This window comes from Phyllopteryx taeniolatus, chromosome 4 (genome assembly GCF_024500385.1).
Source record: "Phyllopteryx taeniolatus isolate TA_2022b chromosome 4, UOR_Ptae_1.2, whole genome shotgun sequence".
NCBI classification, from domain to species: Eukaryota; Metazoa; Chordata; class Actinopteri; order Syngnathiformes; family Syngnathidae; genus Phyllopteryx; species Phyllopteryx taeniolatus.
The window spans coordinates 26,764,588-26,781,252 of NC_084505.1; the positions used below are offsets into that span (position 1 = coordinate 26,764,588).

The 16,665-nt window shown below is 50.7% G+C and overlaps 2 protein-coding genes across 13 annotated transcripts in view; both read left to right on the forward strand.

The window, feature by feature from the left end:
- LOC133476942 (spectrin beta chain, non-erythrocytic 1-like) overlaps positions 1-8,655 on the forward strand; it is a 39,953-nt gene extending 31,298 nt beyond the window's left edge. For 3 of the 4 annotated variants that reach the window (XM_061771011.1, XM_061771010.1, XM_061771013.1), the window contains 10 exons: positions 849-1,223; positions 2,235-2,479; positions 5,074-5,212; positions 6,309-6,650; positions 6,780-6,871; positions 6,951-6,984; positions 7,246-7,451; positions 7,581-7,754; positions 7,824-7,866; positions 7,942-8,655. In XM_061771011.1, coding sequence (XP_061626995.1) covers positions 849-1,223; positions 2,235-2,479; positions 5,074-5,212; positions 6,309-6,650; positions 6,780-6,871; positions 6,951-6,984; positions 7,246-7,451; positions 7,581-7,754; positions 7,824-7,866; positions 7,942-8,115 — 1,824 coding nt within the window. In that variant the 3' untranslated portion in view covers positions 8,116-8,655. The remainder of the gene's footprint in view (positions 1-848; positions 1,224-2,234; positions 2,480-5,073; positions 5,213-6,308; positions 6,651-6,779; positions 6,872-6,950; positions 6,985-7,245; positions 7,452-7,580; positions 7,755-7,823; positions 7,867-7,941) is intronic. The other variant, XM_061771012.1, reaches the window with a different exon arrangement.
- A 490-nt stretch (positions 8,656-9,145) lies between these two features.
- LOC133476939 (echinoderm microtubule-associated protein-like 6) overlaps positions 9,146-16,665 on the forward strand; it is a 56,043-nt gene continuing 48,523 nt past the window's right edge. For 2 of the 9 annotated variants that reach the window (XM_061771006.1, XM_061771007.1), the window contains exons 1-12: positions 9,148-9,534; positions 9,644-9,956; positions 11,729-12,028; positions 13,084-13,243; positions 13,317-13,415; positions 13,488-13,556; positions 13,817-14,002; positions 14,086-14,221; positions 14,300-14,501; positions 14,645-14,782; positions 14,855-15,111; positions 16,438-16,647. In XM_061771006.1, the coding sequence (XP_061626990.1) occupies positions 11,832-12,028; positions 13,084-13,243; positions 13,317-13,415; positions 13,488-13,556; positions 13,817-14,002; positions 14,086-14,221; positions 14,300-14,501; positions 14,645-14,782; positions 14,855-15,111; positions 16,438-16,647 (1,654 nt within the window). In that variant the 5' untranslated portion in view covers positions 9,148-9,534; positions 9,644-9,956; positions 11,729-11,831. Of the gene's footprint in view, positions 9,535-9,643; positions 9,957-11,728; positions 12,029-13,083; positions 13,244-13,316; positions 13,416-13,487; positions 13,557-13,816; positions 14,003-14,085; positions 14,502-14,644; positions 14,783-14,854; positions 15,112-16,437; positions 16,648-16,665 lie in introns of all 9 variants that reach the window. The other 7 variants (XM_061771004.1, XM_061771005.1, XM_061771000.1 and 4 more) reach the window with 5 other exon arrangements.

The following is a 16,665-nucleotide window of genomic DNA, read 5'->3' on the forward strand; positions in this document are numbered from 1 at the left end:
GAGAATGTTTCATTACTATTTGCTCAAGTAGCTTTTGGATGACAAGAAGCTGAGTGGCAAATACGCGGCATGCTTACGTTGAATCGTTTTTTTTTTTTTTTTTTTTATAAACTGTCCCCGTCATCACATTTTGACATCGCCAGACCAAAACGACACCCAAAAACAGTTGATCGACAGCGACTCGCCATCCAAAAGAAAGTGGCCGCTGAGCTTCGAGTGTCATCAGCAGCTTGCAACTGAGAGACTGGAAGAGTCACAGAAAGGCATACAAGTGGCCATCAATCGTGGATCATTTTGCCACTGAGTTCCTTGTTGTCGAGCGTACAAAAAGCACAAGCGTCTTTGAGGATCATGAAAAACGCTCTATGATTGGAATGCATTATTATTATTATTATTGTTATTATAGTTGGACATGTAGCTTGATTACACAAAGTCAAATTAAGGTTATTATACCTGGTGAACATTTTGGGTCCATCCTGAAACTCCACCCGAATGCTCAACATGGCATTGTGAAAAAAAATGACTCGCGCCGATGGAGAATACCTGAAATGAATACTTGAAGTAACTTTGATGGAAATGCATGCAGTCGGTTTCGCAATTGTTCACTTCTTGCGTATTCTCATGTAACCGACTGTTGCCAATCACTATTCAAGTTAAGGTCAAATGTGAAATTTTCCATTACAGTCGCAAACCTTTTGTGAGTAATGTGTGGTTTACATTGGAAAAACGTCACGATAGAACAAAAGTGTCCAAAAAAAGTAACGTGGTTGGGAATGATTGCGCTAGTTAGCAATTAGCACGTGACTTGCGACGCACTTAATTGGTGTCGGTGCTCGGAATGGCTTCAGATGTTACAGGAGCGTTTCAGGGAGTTCGCGCGGGACACGGGAAACATCGGGCAGGAGCGCGTGGACGCTGTCAACCGGCAGGCGGACGAGCTCATCAACTCGGGTCACGGAGACGCCGCCGCAGTGGCCGAGTGGAAGGACGGAGTCGACGAGGCCTGGGCCGACCTGCTGGAGCTCGTAGACACCAGGACCCAGATCCTGGCCGCCTCCTTCGAGCTGCACAAGTTCTACCGCGACGCCGCGGAGGTCCAGGCTCGCGTGCTAGACAAGCGCCGCAAGCTCCCCGAGGAGGTGGGCCGCGACCAGAACACGGCGGACCTGCTGCAGCGAGCCCACGGCGCCTTTGAGCACGACATACACGCGCTCGGCACGCAGGTGAGCGGGACACGCCGCCGCGTACTGAAGCCTAGCCAGACCTTTCTCGCAGAGCCGGAGGACTCGAGTCACATGACTTGACTTCAATCAGACTAAGGCCTGGTACACGCAGAAAGGTTTTTGAAACCTTAAAAGATTGTTTATCTGTGACAGAACCCACACATGAAGTTTCGGTTATACTGTGTGTAATCTCGACACAGAACACCACACAATGATTCTGTTTGTCGTCGATCTAGAATCTAGTCCTCAAAGACCGAAATCGCCCATGATCAAATGTGATCGAACATCAACGAAGAGGTAAAAAAATAGCAACTCCCGACACATCGTTAAATAGGACACACGAAAGGAGGAAATTATGGTGGTTTTGGGACTAGTTTTGACAGAAAAATCCCAAACTAAAAGAAAGAAAATACTGTGAAAAAAATCCTGGAGACAATGCAAAGGTTGCCTTCACAAGTGTGATTAGTCCTAGGTTTTTTTTTCATTTCACTCAGTAAAACACACACGCACAATGCAGAAGTCGAAGTCGTCGTCTTGCACACGATAGAGTTGATAAAAAAGCAATAATTGATAAATAAAAGTAGCGAGCGACATTTAGATCATTGTAACGGGAGTAAAAGTAGCGTTACTTCTTAGCAGCAGAAGCGGCAGAAGTGTTTTTTCTGGTCTCGTCAACTCCTGTGACTTATCCAAAGCAGGTCCCGAGCGCACGGGCGGAACTTCAGGCCAATGCACTCGCACGAGTCCGCCCCGTGTAATATTCACAATCACATCTGTGTGTGGAATGGATCTGGCTGCCAGCGTTCAAGGAGTACGAAACAGCCTATGAACTCTATCTATACGATTCACGTAAAGAGCCGATTTTGAGTTCAAAACGGCGAACTTCGCTGAAAGGCGACTGACCAAATTTGTCTCGTAGTCTTATCCAGGCATGACTCGGCACTTGCTTGAAAGTAGAAGCTTAAGACTACTGTATCGGCCAGTTACAGTCCCCCCTTTGCCCTGGGTCAGGTGAGGCAGCTTCAGGAGGACGCCGGACGCCTCCAGTCGGCCTACGCCGGCGACAAAGCTGACGACATCCAGCGTCGGGAGAGCGAGGTCCTGGGGGCGTGGAACGACCTCCTGGACGCCTGCGACCGCCGCAGACTCCGACTCCTGGACACCGGCGACAAGTTCCGCTTCTTCAACCTGGTCCGAGACCTGATGATGTGGATGGACCACGTGATCTGGATCATTGAAGCCCAGGAGAAACCTCGGTAAGCTCACACGGAACTTTACAGAGGAGAAATGTTTCAACGGATCTACAGTGGACCCTCACGTATTCAGCATTTGCAGATTTTTTGGGGGAACCTATCCCCCCTTGTTATTCCTGATATTTTTTCCTGATCCGTTTTTTTGGTTTACCCGATCCCCTGCTTATTTGCGTTTTTTTGTTTTTGTTTACACGATCCCCTGCTTATTTGCATTTCTTTTTTTTCCCCGTCTTTTTTTTTTTTTTACAGAATTATTTAGATTTATCTCGGATTATTTTTCATGGAAATGATTTGAGGATATTCGCTGTTTGCAGTCGGGCCCGGTCCCAAACCCCCACCAATAGTGGGTGTCCACTGTAATTGATCACCAAGAGATCATAAGTACCATGCGTACCCTGAAATGCCAGAGGCATTGAAATGAGCCTTTCTCCAGACAAAAATGGCGTTATGTTATGTTAACAAATTCATCCATCCTTCTATCCATTTTCTTCTGCTTATCCGGAGTCGGGTCGCGGGGGCAGCAGCTTAAGCAGGGAAGCCCAGACTTTCCTCTCCCCAGCCACTTCGTCCAGCTCTTTCGGGGTATCCGAGGTGTTCCCAGGCAGGCCAGGAGACGTAGTCTCTCCAGCGTGTCCTGGGTCGTTCCCGAGGTCTCCTCCCGGTGGGACCTGCCGGAACACCTCACCGGCTAGGCGTCCAGGGGGCATCCTAATCAGATGCCCGAGCCACCTCATCTGGCTCCTCTCGATGCGGAGGAGCAGCAGCTTGACTCTGAGCCCCTTGCTGATGACGGACCTTCTCACCCTATCTCTATGTGAGAGCCCGGACACCTCGTGGAGGAAACTCATTTTGGTCACTTGTATCCGCGATCTTGTTCTTTCGGTCACGACCCACAGCTTGTGACTATAAATGAGGGTAGGAACGGAGATCGACCAGTAAATAGAGAGTTTCCCCTTGTGACTCAGATCCTTCTTCACCACAATGGACCAATACAGAATCCGCATCACTGCAGACGCTGCACCGATCCGCCTGTCAATCTCCCGCTCAATTCTTCCCTCACTGGTGAACAAGACCGCGAAGATACTTAAAATCCTCCACTTGGGACAGTATCTCATCCCCGACCCGGAGAGGGCACTCCACCCTTTTCCGACTGAGGACCATGGTCTCAGATTTGGAGGTGCTGATTCTCATCCCAACACACACTCTGCTGCGAACTGCTCCAGTTGAAGATCAATCCCCGAACCTGTTGGTGAACACCAACGGTGAGGACTCTGCGAGACGTTCCCAGCAGACCCTCACAATACGGCCGGGTCTGCCAGATCCGACTGGCATCTTCCCCCACCATCGGAGCCACCTCAACAGGAGGTGATCAGTTGACAGTTCCGCCCCTCACTTCACCGGAGTGCCCAAGACATGCCCACAAAGTCGATCATCGAACTGCGGCCTAGGGTGTCCTGGTGCCAAGTGCACGTGTGGACACCCCTATGTTATGTTTGTTATGGACAGTCTGTGACGAGCACATAAGTCCAATAACAAGACAGCGATTGGGTTCGAGTCGGGGGGGAGCTGTTCTTCCCAATCACGGCGTCTCACGTAAGTGTTGAAGTCCCCCAGAAGAATGAGGGAATCCCCAGTAGGGGCGCCCGCCAGCACCCTCTTCAAGGACTCCAAGAAGGGTGGGTACTCTGAGCTGCTGTTGCTGGTTTATTGGCACAAACAACATTCAGGACCTCTCCCCCAACCCGAAGGTACAGTCACCAAGCCGGGGGTCAATCAGTATGCCCGCACCTGCTTGGCAACTCCAGAGTGGAAGAGAATCCAACCCCTCTCAAGAGGACTGGTACCGGAGTCCAAGCCGTGTGTCGAGGCGCGCCTCACTATGTCGAGCCAGAATTTCTCAACCTCCAACACCAGCTCGGGCTCTTTGCCCTGCCAGAGAGATGACGTTCCAAGTCCCTAGAGCCAGCTTCTGTAGCCGGAGATTGGACCGCCAAGGTCCACGCCCTCGGCTGCCGCCCACAAACTGATTTGTTTCTTTTTTCTAGAAAAAACTTGTCATGTTTTGAGAATAGTCCTATTATTCAAGAAAAAAGGTATTCATTTTTAAGAGAACAAAGATGTATTTTGTCAAAATAAAAGGTGCTAATGTGACAAGAATGTCTGATTTTTCCAATGTAAAGTTGTAATATTCTGATATGGGAGTCAAAAAAAAATTCAGAAACAACTTTATTTTCATAATATTCTGGACAAGAATAAAACAATAGAATTACAGTGTTTCCCTGCCATTAGCCAAGTTATGAAAAATAAATAAGACTTTTTTTTTCTTGTAATAATACAGCAAGACTTTTTTTTTATTTAGGGATGTTAGAATTATGTGATATGTCACAATAACATCCGAGCTTTTCATTGGCCCAAAGCTAAGCTAGGGAGGAGCAATAGGTTCAATATGACAAGTTGTATGCGCGGTGCCCGTATGTGTTGTAGATTCGCACTTTTGAAGAAATGACAGCACATAACAACTCATTGCCAATGATTTTCTTTACTGTGCTCATCGAGCTAGCTGGCTAGTTAACGGCTGCGTGCGTGTGTGCGCTCAGGGACGTGTCTTCGGTGGAGCTGCTCATGAACCAGCATCAGGGCGTCAAGGCGGAGGTGGATGCTCGAAACGACAACCTCAGCGTCTGCGTGGACCTGGGCAAGGCGCTGCTAGCCAAGAAGCACTACGCGGCGCAGGAAGTGAGAACCCGCCAGTAGCATCCTACAAAATTGACTTGGCCTCGTTACTATATACAGTACAGTAGCACCCACATTTTTGTAATCCTGTCCAGCGAGTTTATTGCAAAATCATTTTTCCCAGATTACTGAAGGAACTACTCAAGTACTGAGTAAGTAACCGGGGTTTTTCTTTAATCAAAGATGCATAATAGACTCAAGAGTACTGCAGAGACTGTGTGTGGTCACGTGAATGTATAGTAACTCAATGTAATAGAGTAAAAGTACTGTTTCTTAGAAATACACAAGTAAAAGTAAAAACTCTGTTGCATTAAAACGACTCTGACAAGTACAAGGTATCCCCCCCAAAAATGACTTAAATGTAGTGTCACGTCACACTGCAGCTGACTAAGGGGTTGTGACCGTCTCCGTATATATCAGGATTTCTGGATTGTTCTGCCCCATGTGGCCAAGGCGTGCACAGCAGAAGGAGCAGCATAAAGGCCTCTTTATACTCCTGCGCTCACGTGGCCGACAACGCCCGCATTGCATCACGTGACCGACGCATTGGCCCCCTCTGCGTCATTTGACGCGCACACGACAAAAATTGTTGCTGCGCGTAGAATGCCGCGGAGATCATCTCTCGTGATTGGTCCGTTTTAGTCGCATGCTGTGATGACGTACTCGGCCTTCCCCTTGGTTCCACACACCACCGCCGCCTTATAGCAGCCGTAGCGAACAGTAGCAGTACATTTTCACAACTGCGCGCGTGAGTTGCGCTCGAGTATAAAGGCAAACTGCGCGCGGGATAACCGCAATGACGTCAGCGTGGTCGTATTTTCCGTATTAAAAAACACATTACCCAAATTTTTGTTGGGTTTTTGGGGGAGGCTTTAACCGATTTATGGCATTGTCAATTCATTTCAGTGGAGACAGATAGTTTGCGGTACGGGACATCTCAAGGTACCACCGTGGATTAAAAAAATCAATCGATTTGTAATTATTAGGGAGTATTCGATGAAGCTTTTCAGCCCTTGAGTCAACCACTATAGATATTCCCATGTCGTAATTCGGGAGTATCCGATGAATGGTTTCACGTGTTTGTGTTTTTCGCGTTCAGATCAAAGAAAAGCTGCTCCAGTTGACAGACAAAAGGAAAGATATGATCGACAAGTGGGAGGATCGCTGGGAGTGGCTCCAACTCGGTAAGTGGCAGCGATCGCGTTCGGACGGCGGCGCCACCGTCACCGTGTCGCCCCCCGCAGTCCTGGAGGTGCAGCAGTTCTCTCGAGACGCCGGTGTGGCCGAGGCGTGGCTTCTGGGCCAGGAGTCGTACCTGTCGAGCCGGGAGGCGGGGCGAAGCGTGGACGAGGTGGAGAAGCTCCTCAAGCGGCACGAAGCCTTCGAGAAGTCCGCCGCCACCTGGGAGGAGCGCTTCTCGGCGCTCGAGCGTCTCACCACGGTCAGTCTTCACCGAGGAAGGCAAAAAACAAACAATACTTGGAAGTCAAGGCACTCGTATCTCCAGTTTTCTTCGCATCTCGAGACAAAAAAATGGGTCACGTGACGCCCTACGGGCTGTGACCTGCAGATGGAGCTGTTGGAGGTGAGGAGGCAACAGGAGGAGGAGGAGCAGAGGAAGGTTGAGGGGTCATCTTGCATCCACGTCCAACCACAACAGAGGTGAGCAACACAGCCACGCGGTGGACGTGACGGGAAGTGCACCTTTGCTAACCTTCCATTTCTTTGTTCGCTCTGCCAGCGATGTCGTCGATCGCAACGACTCTTCTGATCAGGTCAGTTTTCAAGATAAACAACAGACTGGTCGCCAGCCGATAGCAGGCACGTAGAGACAAAACGCTGGACTGGTCGCCTGCCGATTAGTCCCGCTCACATTCAAGTCTTAAAAGAAGCTAACATGCTAGCGCCACCCTTTCATCTATATTTGGTCGATGAGTCCATGTTCAACCAATCAGATTTATCAAAACTGCCCTCTGATTGGCTGATTGCTTGTCAGGATTTTCTTCAAGCACTCTCGCTCACTGTCTGTCAATCAGAGCGGCGTGGTCGGCGGCGGCGTCTCACTGGTCAACGGGCTCGCCGACGGCAGCTCCAAGGAGCCCAGCCCCACCCCCTCGCCACCCCCCATCGAGAAGAAGAAAAGCAGCAAAACCAGCATCGTGTCGGAAGCGGCAGCGACGCAGGAAGGACTTCTGCACCGGAAACACCAGTGGGAGGGGCCGAACAAGAAGGCGTCCAATAGGTTCGCTTGCAGCGTCCGGGTGCGCCTCGGCGCGCCACGGCTCCCTTTTAATTGCGCCCGTATTCCCTAGTCTCGATACGTCGTTCGTTTATAGCAGAATAAAAAGTCAAGCTCACGTGTGATCGACAGGTCGTGGCACCACGTGCTGTGCGTGGTCGCCAAACAGGAAATGACTTTCTACAAGGACGCCAAGGCGGCGGCGCAGGGCGCCACCTATCCGAGCCACCCACGCGTCAGCCTGAAGGGTGCCGCCTGCGAAGTGGCCGGCGGCTACAAGAAGAAGAAACACGTCTTCCGACTCAGGTGGGCGTCGCCGTGGCGATGCGGGAAGTCTCCTCCCGGAAGTTGACGCTTTTATTTTGTCTTTTGCAGAGTCGCCGATGGCAACCAGTTTTTGTTTCAAGCCAAAGATGAGGTGAGTTCCTCGTTTGTCTCGGTTGCCACATCTGCTTTCTAGAACGGTCGCCACGTTGTTGCGCTTGTTTTGCAGGAGGAGACGAGCACGTGGATCCAGGCCGTCCTGGACGCCAGCGCCCCCGTCGGGCCGAGTGCCGCCAACGGGACCCTGGACCCGGACGCCCCGCCGCCCGGCGTCGTAGAGTCCGGTGCCGTGAAGACAAAGGAGAAAGATAAACGCTTCAGCTTGTTCGGCAAAAAGAAGTAGTGAGGAGGACCTTGAAATATTTGAAGTCATTTTCCTGCTTCCCGTTTGAGTGACGATGTAACCTTATGCTAACGTTAGCTACGAAAGGTCAACGTGACCAACCTGATTTCTGAGGTTGTAAACGTGGACGTGACTTTTGTTTTTTGTTAAAGCGACGGCGGCGTTCTTCACCCGCCGTTGAGAAACAAGAACGTTTTTGGTTGTTTTTTGATGTTTCCGCCGTGGACCCCCACTAGCATAGCATAGCCTAGCATAGCACAGCACGCTACGCCGCCTGAACCTCGGCTCAAGAACAGCACGTAGGACGAATGTATAAAAGTGTGCGATGCGGTCAAGTCGCTTGCTCGTCCTCAAAAGTTTGCTCGCTTCTCCACGCACTCAGCATGTATGCAAGTCAGCGCCACCTGCTGCACAATCACACGTACCTACTTAGGAATGAAGAAGCTGCTCGGAAAAGTTGTGGCGAAACACGCCAGCTTTTCTCATGTGTGAACGAAGCTGCTGCCAAATGTCATTAAAGGTTTTTCCACTGGAAACGCATTTGTCACGTGTCGCATTTCTCCTTTCCGGAGCTAACGTAGTGACGCTCCTCTTTTTATTTTCTATTATCTACGTAACTAACGCTTATTGGTTCGGAGAAAATGACGTCATGGCCGCCCGTTTCCCAGCTGACTTCGGGGAGAGGCGGGGTACACCCCGGACTGGTCGCCAGGCAACGTCAGGGCACAGAACCATTAACAACAGGCCCATCCGGTGGTGTCCAAACTACGGCCCGCGGGCCATTTGTGGGTGCGATACTCCTGACGACGAGTAGTGGTCTACTACTAATAAACAGGATTCACAGCGACCTTTTCTGGATATGCGAATCAACTATTTCCAATTCAAATGACTTGCTTGCTTCCCGGCCCTGAAGATAATTCTCCTTCAGAAGCCAAAATGGTTTGCTCCACTCTGCTCCATGTCTTCGTCTTCTTTGTAAACATTTCGATCTTTGAAAAAGTGCGCCAAATGTTTTGCGTGCGAACGTTCGGGCAGGGGCGGATCTGTTGTGCGGGAGACGGGGCCGCGAGCCACCTCCAAATCCTGGAAGCTTTCGCTTCCTGCAGTTGAGATTTGGACGCCCTCCGCTAATCGCAGCACTGAAAGATGTGCTTCGTTTTCGGTTACCCACGACTGAAATGTGGCGAACGGACGACGTTTTCTTCTTTTTTCTTTGGAAGAATTTATGCTAGCGATGACGCAACCGGTCAGCTTCGGGCACATATAGAAAAACCCCAAGGGAGTGGTCGCTAAATCCATTTTGTAGCCGCGATGTTCGCCGCTCGCCTCTTTCCAATAGAAATACTTTCTTTCCCAGCCTGCACTGCGCCCAAGAGGCGGCAACGAGGACTAAGCGGATTCTTGAGCTTCAAAATAAAAGTAAGGAGAGAACGTTCAACGTGGTGCTGGCAGAAAGCGGAGTCGACGATTCCAGAAGGAATTAATAGCGGCTTGTTACATTTCTTTACTATTTGATTTCTTGTTTTAGGTTTGAGTTCTGTTGTCGATGATGATGTTGGTGGTCTTATTTGGAAGGGCCGCGCCGGATGCGCTGGCATTAATCTTCCCGTCTTTCGTGGTCGGCGGTCTCGCTGAGCTGCGTCCAATCTAGATCGCCTTCCTTCGGCTTTTGACTGTGATTCCGGACCGAGGTACTGCTGCGGGCATCCGCCGCGGACGGGCGGACGCTTTTCCTCGGTGACAGCACGGTGCTGCTGTAATCTCGCTTCGGACTCCAACCAGACCCGAACCGCCCGAAGAACATGAGGATGACGATGACGTCAGAGGCCACAGGGCAGCAGGTGCGCGTCTACAAGTCGAAAACGGATTTTTAATATTCTGTTTCTTATTGTGACGTCGCTAATGAGCGCTGCGGTGAAGCCCCATTTTTCGCGGGGGATACGTTCCCCACTCACCCGCGATACATGAACATCCGCGAAACAGAGAGACCATCCAAACCTAAAAAAAAAAAATAATAATCCATCCATTTTCTTTACCGCTTATCCTCACTAAAATACATTTTAAAAAAAATGTATAACCCCAAGTGAGGTTTCTCGAACACTCTAAATTGTCCCCAGTTGTGATCGTGAGTGGGAACGGTTGGGTTTGGCCGGCGACCAGTCCGGCTCATACGCCCAAAGTCACTGAGGTGACCTGTCGTGAGGATAAGTGCTGTAGAAAACAGATTTGTGGTTGTAGAAGTAAGTGCAGAACTGCAGAAGTCCGCCAGCGTAATGCTATCACATAATGGAAATGCCATAGACAGGCAAACAGAAATGAGCAATGATGTTTTGGTCATTCTAAACCGTCAAACAACTGCTACTTTAACACATGGAGCAGCAACACATACAACAAAATTGAATTAATCATTGTAATAGGGCTCCAACTAATGATTAATTTGAAAATGGATTAATCTGTTTTAGTTTTTCGTTTAATCGATGAATCGGATGAAAACAAAAATAATTTCTAGCCCTTTATTCAAAACAGGACATTATTTCAAATTGACCATTAGAAGAACGCACAAACGTAAATTGATGATGAGTCGGTTCCTGGTTTGGGCCATAACATCCGTCAGAAAATCGGCAAAATCTTGATGATTGCGTTCAAAAGTAAAAGCAAGTTTGCAAACATCGTATTTTGAAAAACCACAAAGAAAATCAGTCTGCTTTCATGGAGGACTACAAAAAGCAGAGAATATTTACTGCTGGGCCAGCTGTTGCGCAGTCGGTAGAGCGGGTCGTAGGGTTGGCGGTTCGAATCCCGCCTCCGCTGTCGAAGTGCCCTTTGGCAACACACTGAACCCTACAATGCCTCCAGGTCGGCATTGTAAATGAAAAACTGTTCTCAGTTGCCGGACCTGGTTCAACAAAGGGAAAATGTTGCGAGGCTGAAATTCTAACCGATCATCAAAATACTTGTCCATTACGTGATAATCAGTTATTTGCGATTAATCGATTAATTGTTGCACCACTACGTCGTATATTTAAACATCAAAATGTTCAACCAAACCATATTGTCCGTTGTAGCGTAATGCTAACATATCATTTGAAACGTCATAGATGGGCTATGGGACGTGAGCACGCTGTAGCGGTTGTTGGCCGTACTTTCAGTGAGCGCGGTACGGCTCCGGCGGTCGAGTGGGCGTCTCCCAAGCAGTGGTGGTTCTAGGGGCGGACACGGGGGGGGCCAGTGCCATCCGCAACATGGATAGGATGTGACTGGATTGGTCGGTCAAAATTTTCCATCTGCAACCCCCCCCACCCCCCGTTGACGATTGTAGTCCGGCCCCCTTGAAAAGGATCCTTGGACCCCGTCTGGCCACCCCACTAAAAACGGGCTAGAACCACCACTGCTCCCAACTCGATGGTCGTAGGTTCGACCCTCAGCCTTTGTGCCCATCTCGAAGTGTCCTTGAGCAAGATACCGATGCTGAGTCATCAGTAGTTGAATGAGGAGACGCTTTGAGTACCTTGAAGGTGAAAAGCGCTCTACAAGTGAAAGCCCCTTTACCATTTGTTTCTGACATCAGCACAATTCACGCAATAATCATTTTTGTTTGTATTTGACGCCAAAGTCTTGACAGGAAGCTTGAGCGGCGGCGGAGTCATGGCGGGACTGGCGCCGAGAACCCGGCGCGCCTCCCGCCCGTGAGTCTTTACAGCTGTGAGGCGGGCGAGATGGCGGACAAGACGGCGCCGCGCTGCCAGCTGAGGCTGGAGTGGGTCCACGGCTACCGCGGCCACCAGTGCCGCAACAACCTGTTCTACACGGCGGGGAAAGAGCTGGTCTACTTTGTGGCCGGGGTGGGCGTGGTCTACAACGCCCGGGAGCACACTCAGAAGTTCTACCTGGGACACAACGATGACATCATCAGGTCAGCCCTTTGAGCATTCTTTTGTATTCGGGCTGAAGCTTCCGATACTTTCACAATCGATTATTCTTTCCATTTTTCCATCAAATAATCGGCTAAAAATTATTTTTGTATTCGACTTGATTGCAAATAGGGCTGCAGGTATCGAACATTTTTCCAAACGATTATTCTTTCGATGACTCCATCTAAAGCTGCAATAATTAACCGATTCATTGACAACAAATAGATCATCAAATGAATCGATAACTATTTTGATAGTCGACGAATCGTTTAGAGACCTGGTTTAAAGTCAAATTATCCCAGTGCTCAGAATTTCAGCCAGTGTCCCGTTTCTGTAGTCGTCCATGAAAGCAGACTGATTATCTTTCTGTTCTGTCAAAATAAGACATTTGCAAACTGTTTTTAAATAATGGGATGCACATTATTATTATTACTATTTTTGATCCGAGTCATTGGTTAATCGAGAAAAGTCATTGACAGAATAATCGATTATTAAAATAATCGTTAGTTGCAGCCCGTATCGCAACATACTGGCTTCAGTAAAAGTAAAGTTTCAGTCGAAAAATATCAACCAATAAGCTCGCAGGGGCCGAAATTCCCAGGGGTTCTCCGAGTCTGCGCGTCGAAATGACTGTGGCGTTTCTAACGGCGTCACTTGCCCTAAAAACTCCACTTAAGTCGTGCAAAAGGATTTTGTCGGTAGCATGTTGCTAGTCATGTAAAACTATGCACTAGTTGACATCGATGTGCTACTAGTACGAGTGAAGCACGAGATGTTACCTAGTTGAATTTGATCATGTCACTAGTAGCACGCAGTTGTGAACTAGTAACATGTAGTTGTTCTAGCTTAAGCCGGATATCAAGGATACGGATCAAATGCTGCCCTGCGATTGGCTGGCGACTGGTTCAGGTCCCGGCCCGAAGATAGCTGGGATGGGCTCCAGGAGAAGCGGTTGAGAAAATGGATGGACCAATCAAATGCTCAAACGGCTCGCCACACTCGGACTGGTCACGCTGATGCGAAGCGGTGGTTCATGTTGTGTTTCCGTGGCGACCAGCCTGGCGCTGCATCCCGACAAAGTGCAGGTGGCGACCGGCCAAGTGGGCAAGGACCCGTACGTGTGCGTGTGGGACACGTACTCCATGCAGACCGTCTCCATCCTGCGCGACGCGCACACGCACGGCGTGGCGTGCTTGGCTTTCGACGCCGAGGGACAGGTGAGGCCCCCCGCGGCACAACGCGCGCTCGCTTGCGATTGGACACCATTTGTCATGTGCTGTGTCGTCGTAGCGACTGACCTCGGTGGGTCTGGACGCCAAGAACACGGTGTGCGTGTGGGACTGGAGGAGAGGACGCGTCCTGGCCTCGGCGACCGGACACTCGGACAGAGTACGAGTCACGCGAGCGATCGTCGGTGGAAACCGCGTAGCGTTTTTTTGACGTCCGCTTGACTTTCTGCAGATCTTCGACGTGGCTTGGGATCCGCAGCTTTCGACGCGATTAATCAGCTGCGGCGTCAAACACATCAAGGTGAAGTCTGGTTTAGTCTAGTTTAGCATGACTTGAGCGCTGCGGTTCTCAAACGGGGTCGCTGGTCCCATGGAGGTCCGTGAGCCGTATGCAAAAAACAGTTTGCAATAAATGATGCGGTATCATTACAAAAAAGTGCGGGGACCGATACATGTTGCCGTACTTAACCGGTTGCTCCTCCCCGCCTTAGCAGGGCCCCCCAAAAATTCCTGGTTTTCCCGTGTAGCCAATGATGGTGTCTGTTCGGTGTGGCTCTTCAGTTCTGGACTCTGTGCGGCAATGCCCTGACCCCCAAACGCGGAATCTTCGGGAAGACGGGCGACCTCCAGACAATTTTGTGCGTGGCCGCCGCCAAGGAGCAGACCACCTACTCTGGAGCGCTCAACGGAGACGTGTACGTGTGGAGAGGAGTCGCGCTCGTCAGGACGGTGCAGGCGGCGCACGGGGTACGTACGCACACGCCGAACGAGGAACGAGAACGAGGCGGCGGCGAGGCTGACGGGAAACGTGGCCGGCGGCGTCCTTTCAGGCGGGAATCTTCAGCATGCACGCCAGCGAAGAAGGCTTCGCCACCGGCGGACGCGACGGTTGCGTGCGGCTTTGGGACGTCGACTTCAAGCCCATCACCAAGATCGACTTGCGGGAAGCTGAGCAAGGATACAAAGGTCGGAGCGGCGAGCGTTGTTCCCGCGAAGGGCGACCGCTCGTCAGTCCGTCACGGCGCCGTCTGTCTGTGCTTTCAGGTCTGTCCATTCGCAGCGTCTGCTGGAAGGCGGACCGGATTCTGGCCGGGACGCAGGACAGCGAGATCTTCGAGGTCATGGTCCGGGACAGAGACAAACCGCTGCTGCTGATGCAGGGGCACAGCGAGGGCGAGCTGTGGGCACTCGACCTCCATCCCAAACAACCGGTCGCCGTCACCGGAAGCGACGACCGTTCTGTAAGGTGAGCGGCTGCGCTTTCTTGTTGGTCTGACGTCACTTCCCGTCCGCCTGACTTCACTTTCTGTCAGTCCGATATAACTTCCTGTCTTTTTGACGTCACTTCCTCTGTTTGACTTCCCTTTATGACCGCCCTCCCATCTCCAGGCTGTGGAGCCTTCCTGACCACACCCTGCTGGCCCGCTGTAACATGGAGGAACCGGTGCGCAGCGTTTCCTTCAACAACGACGGATCTCAGCTGGCTCTCGGCATGAAGGACGGATCCTTCACCGTCCTGCGAGTCAGGTGAGCCCTCCCCTTGCGGTTAGCACGTCAATCGCGTGGGGTCGCATCAATGATGAGGACTCGCATCCGCAGGGACATGACGGAGGTGGTGCACATCAAGGACCGGAAGGAGGTGATCCACGAGCTCAAGTTCTCCCCGGATGGCTCCTTCTTGGCGGTGGGCTCCAACGACGGCGTGGTGGACATCTACGCCGTGGCGCAGCGCTTTAAAAAAGTTGGCGAGTGCACCCGCTCCGCCTCCTTCATCACCCACCTGGACTGGTCCGTAGACTCTCGTTTCCTGCAAACTAACGACGGTGCGGCAGAGCGCCTCTTTTACCGAATGCCAGGTAAACCCCGCAACTCGGTCTGAGTCATTGGAAGTCTTAAGTTTTAACCGGGAGGGTTCGAGCAAGTCCCGATTACTGCAGTAAGCGTCAAGCAAATCGAGCGGAGTTCCCTGAACATTTTTCAAGCACGTCGAGTCAACGAGTCTGACGCCACGAAGTCATGACTTGACTCGGCATTTTATGAGTCTTGCTCAGCACTCGATATGTCTACTTGGTTAGTTAGCTGTGCTAACATCATTTTGGAATCTCAGTATGTTACTAAAATCTTCAAAATACCTTTACATCAAAATCTACATCATTGGGTAGAGAAGTGTTCCATGAATAAAAGGAGCCCTAGTTTGTAAGAATCGGATAAGGATGAAGAATTTGATGCCACTTTCTATGTTGCTAAAATGATCTGCCCAGAAATCTCGTTTCCTTCTCATTTTCCGCATCAACATCGCTGGAATTCCTTCAAACGGAACGGAAAACAAGACTAATAATAGCGAATCACGTCCATATAGTTTTCGATCATGTACGAATCCTAGGAACAAATCCCGAACCACAGAAAATCTCATCTGAATTGAAAGTTTCAAAAACCAGGTGGTAAAGGGCGCGAAACAATGATGAGAAAACATCTTGGCTAAATTCACGCACCCGATTTCCGGCACCGCGAAATGGAAAAAAAATGGCAGCCGGTTTTCTGGATTTAGTAACGTATCTATCGAATGGTCCTAAAGAAGTCTCTGTATTGTCTATGACTTTATTGAGGGTAACCTAGCTTACCTATTTTTGTGGTTTTCGTAAGGAAGGATGCAGTCTTTTTTTGACTTGCAAACCTTCCAAAATATCATCTTCATCTGGCTCCAGTCGGTGCGGAGGGGCCGCCTTTCCCCCACGACCGAGCTGCTCGGCCGATCTCTAAGCGCGAACCCGGACACCCCGCGGAGGGAAGTCGTCTGGGTCGCTCGTATCGGCCGTCTCGTTCGTTCTGTCGCGACCCGCAGCTCGCGTGAGTGTCGCGACGTGGATCGACCCGAAAGTCGAGAGCTCGGCCTTTGGGCTCGGCCCCTTCTTCGCCACGACGGCTTCCCCGCTTAAGCTGCAGGCCCCGTGAGCCGATTCTGGATAGGCGGAAGAAAATGGACTCCACATCGTAGCGTACTGTTGCGTTGCCAGGTTCACGCACACAACACAGAAAATAAAGTTTCTTGAAAATAGACATCTCACGAATACGAAGCCCCCACAAGTCCTGAATTTGGCGTCGAGTCTTGTTCGGAGGTCCACTGAGTAAACCCGATACGCCAAACTGCGCACTTTGCGGGTGACCTTTGACCTCGTGTACAGCAGGTAAACCGGTGTCCAAGGAGGAGACGAAGGGGGTCCACTGGATGACGTGGACCGGCGTGCTGGGCCCGGAAGTCAACAGCATCTGGCCCAAATACTCCAACGTGACCAATGTGAACTCCGTTGACGCCAACTACAGCAGCGCCGTGCTGGCCACCGGCGACGACCTCGGCCTCGTCAAACTCTTCCGCTTCCCGTGCCTCAAGAAAGGTCCGTCCCGCCCGCCGA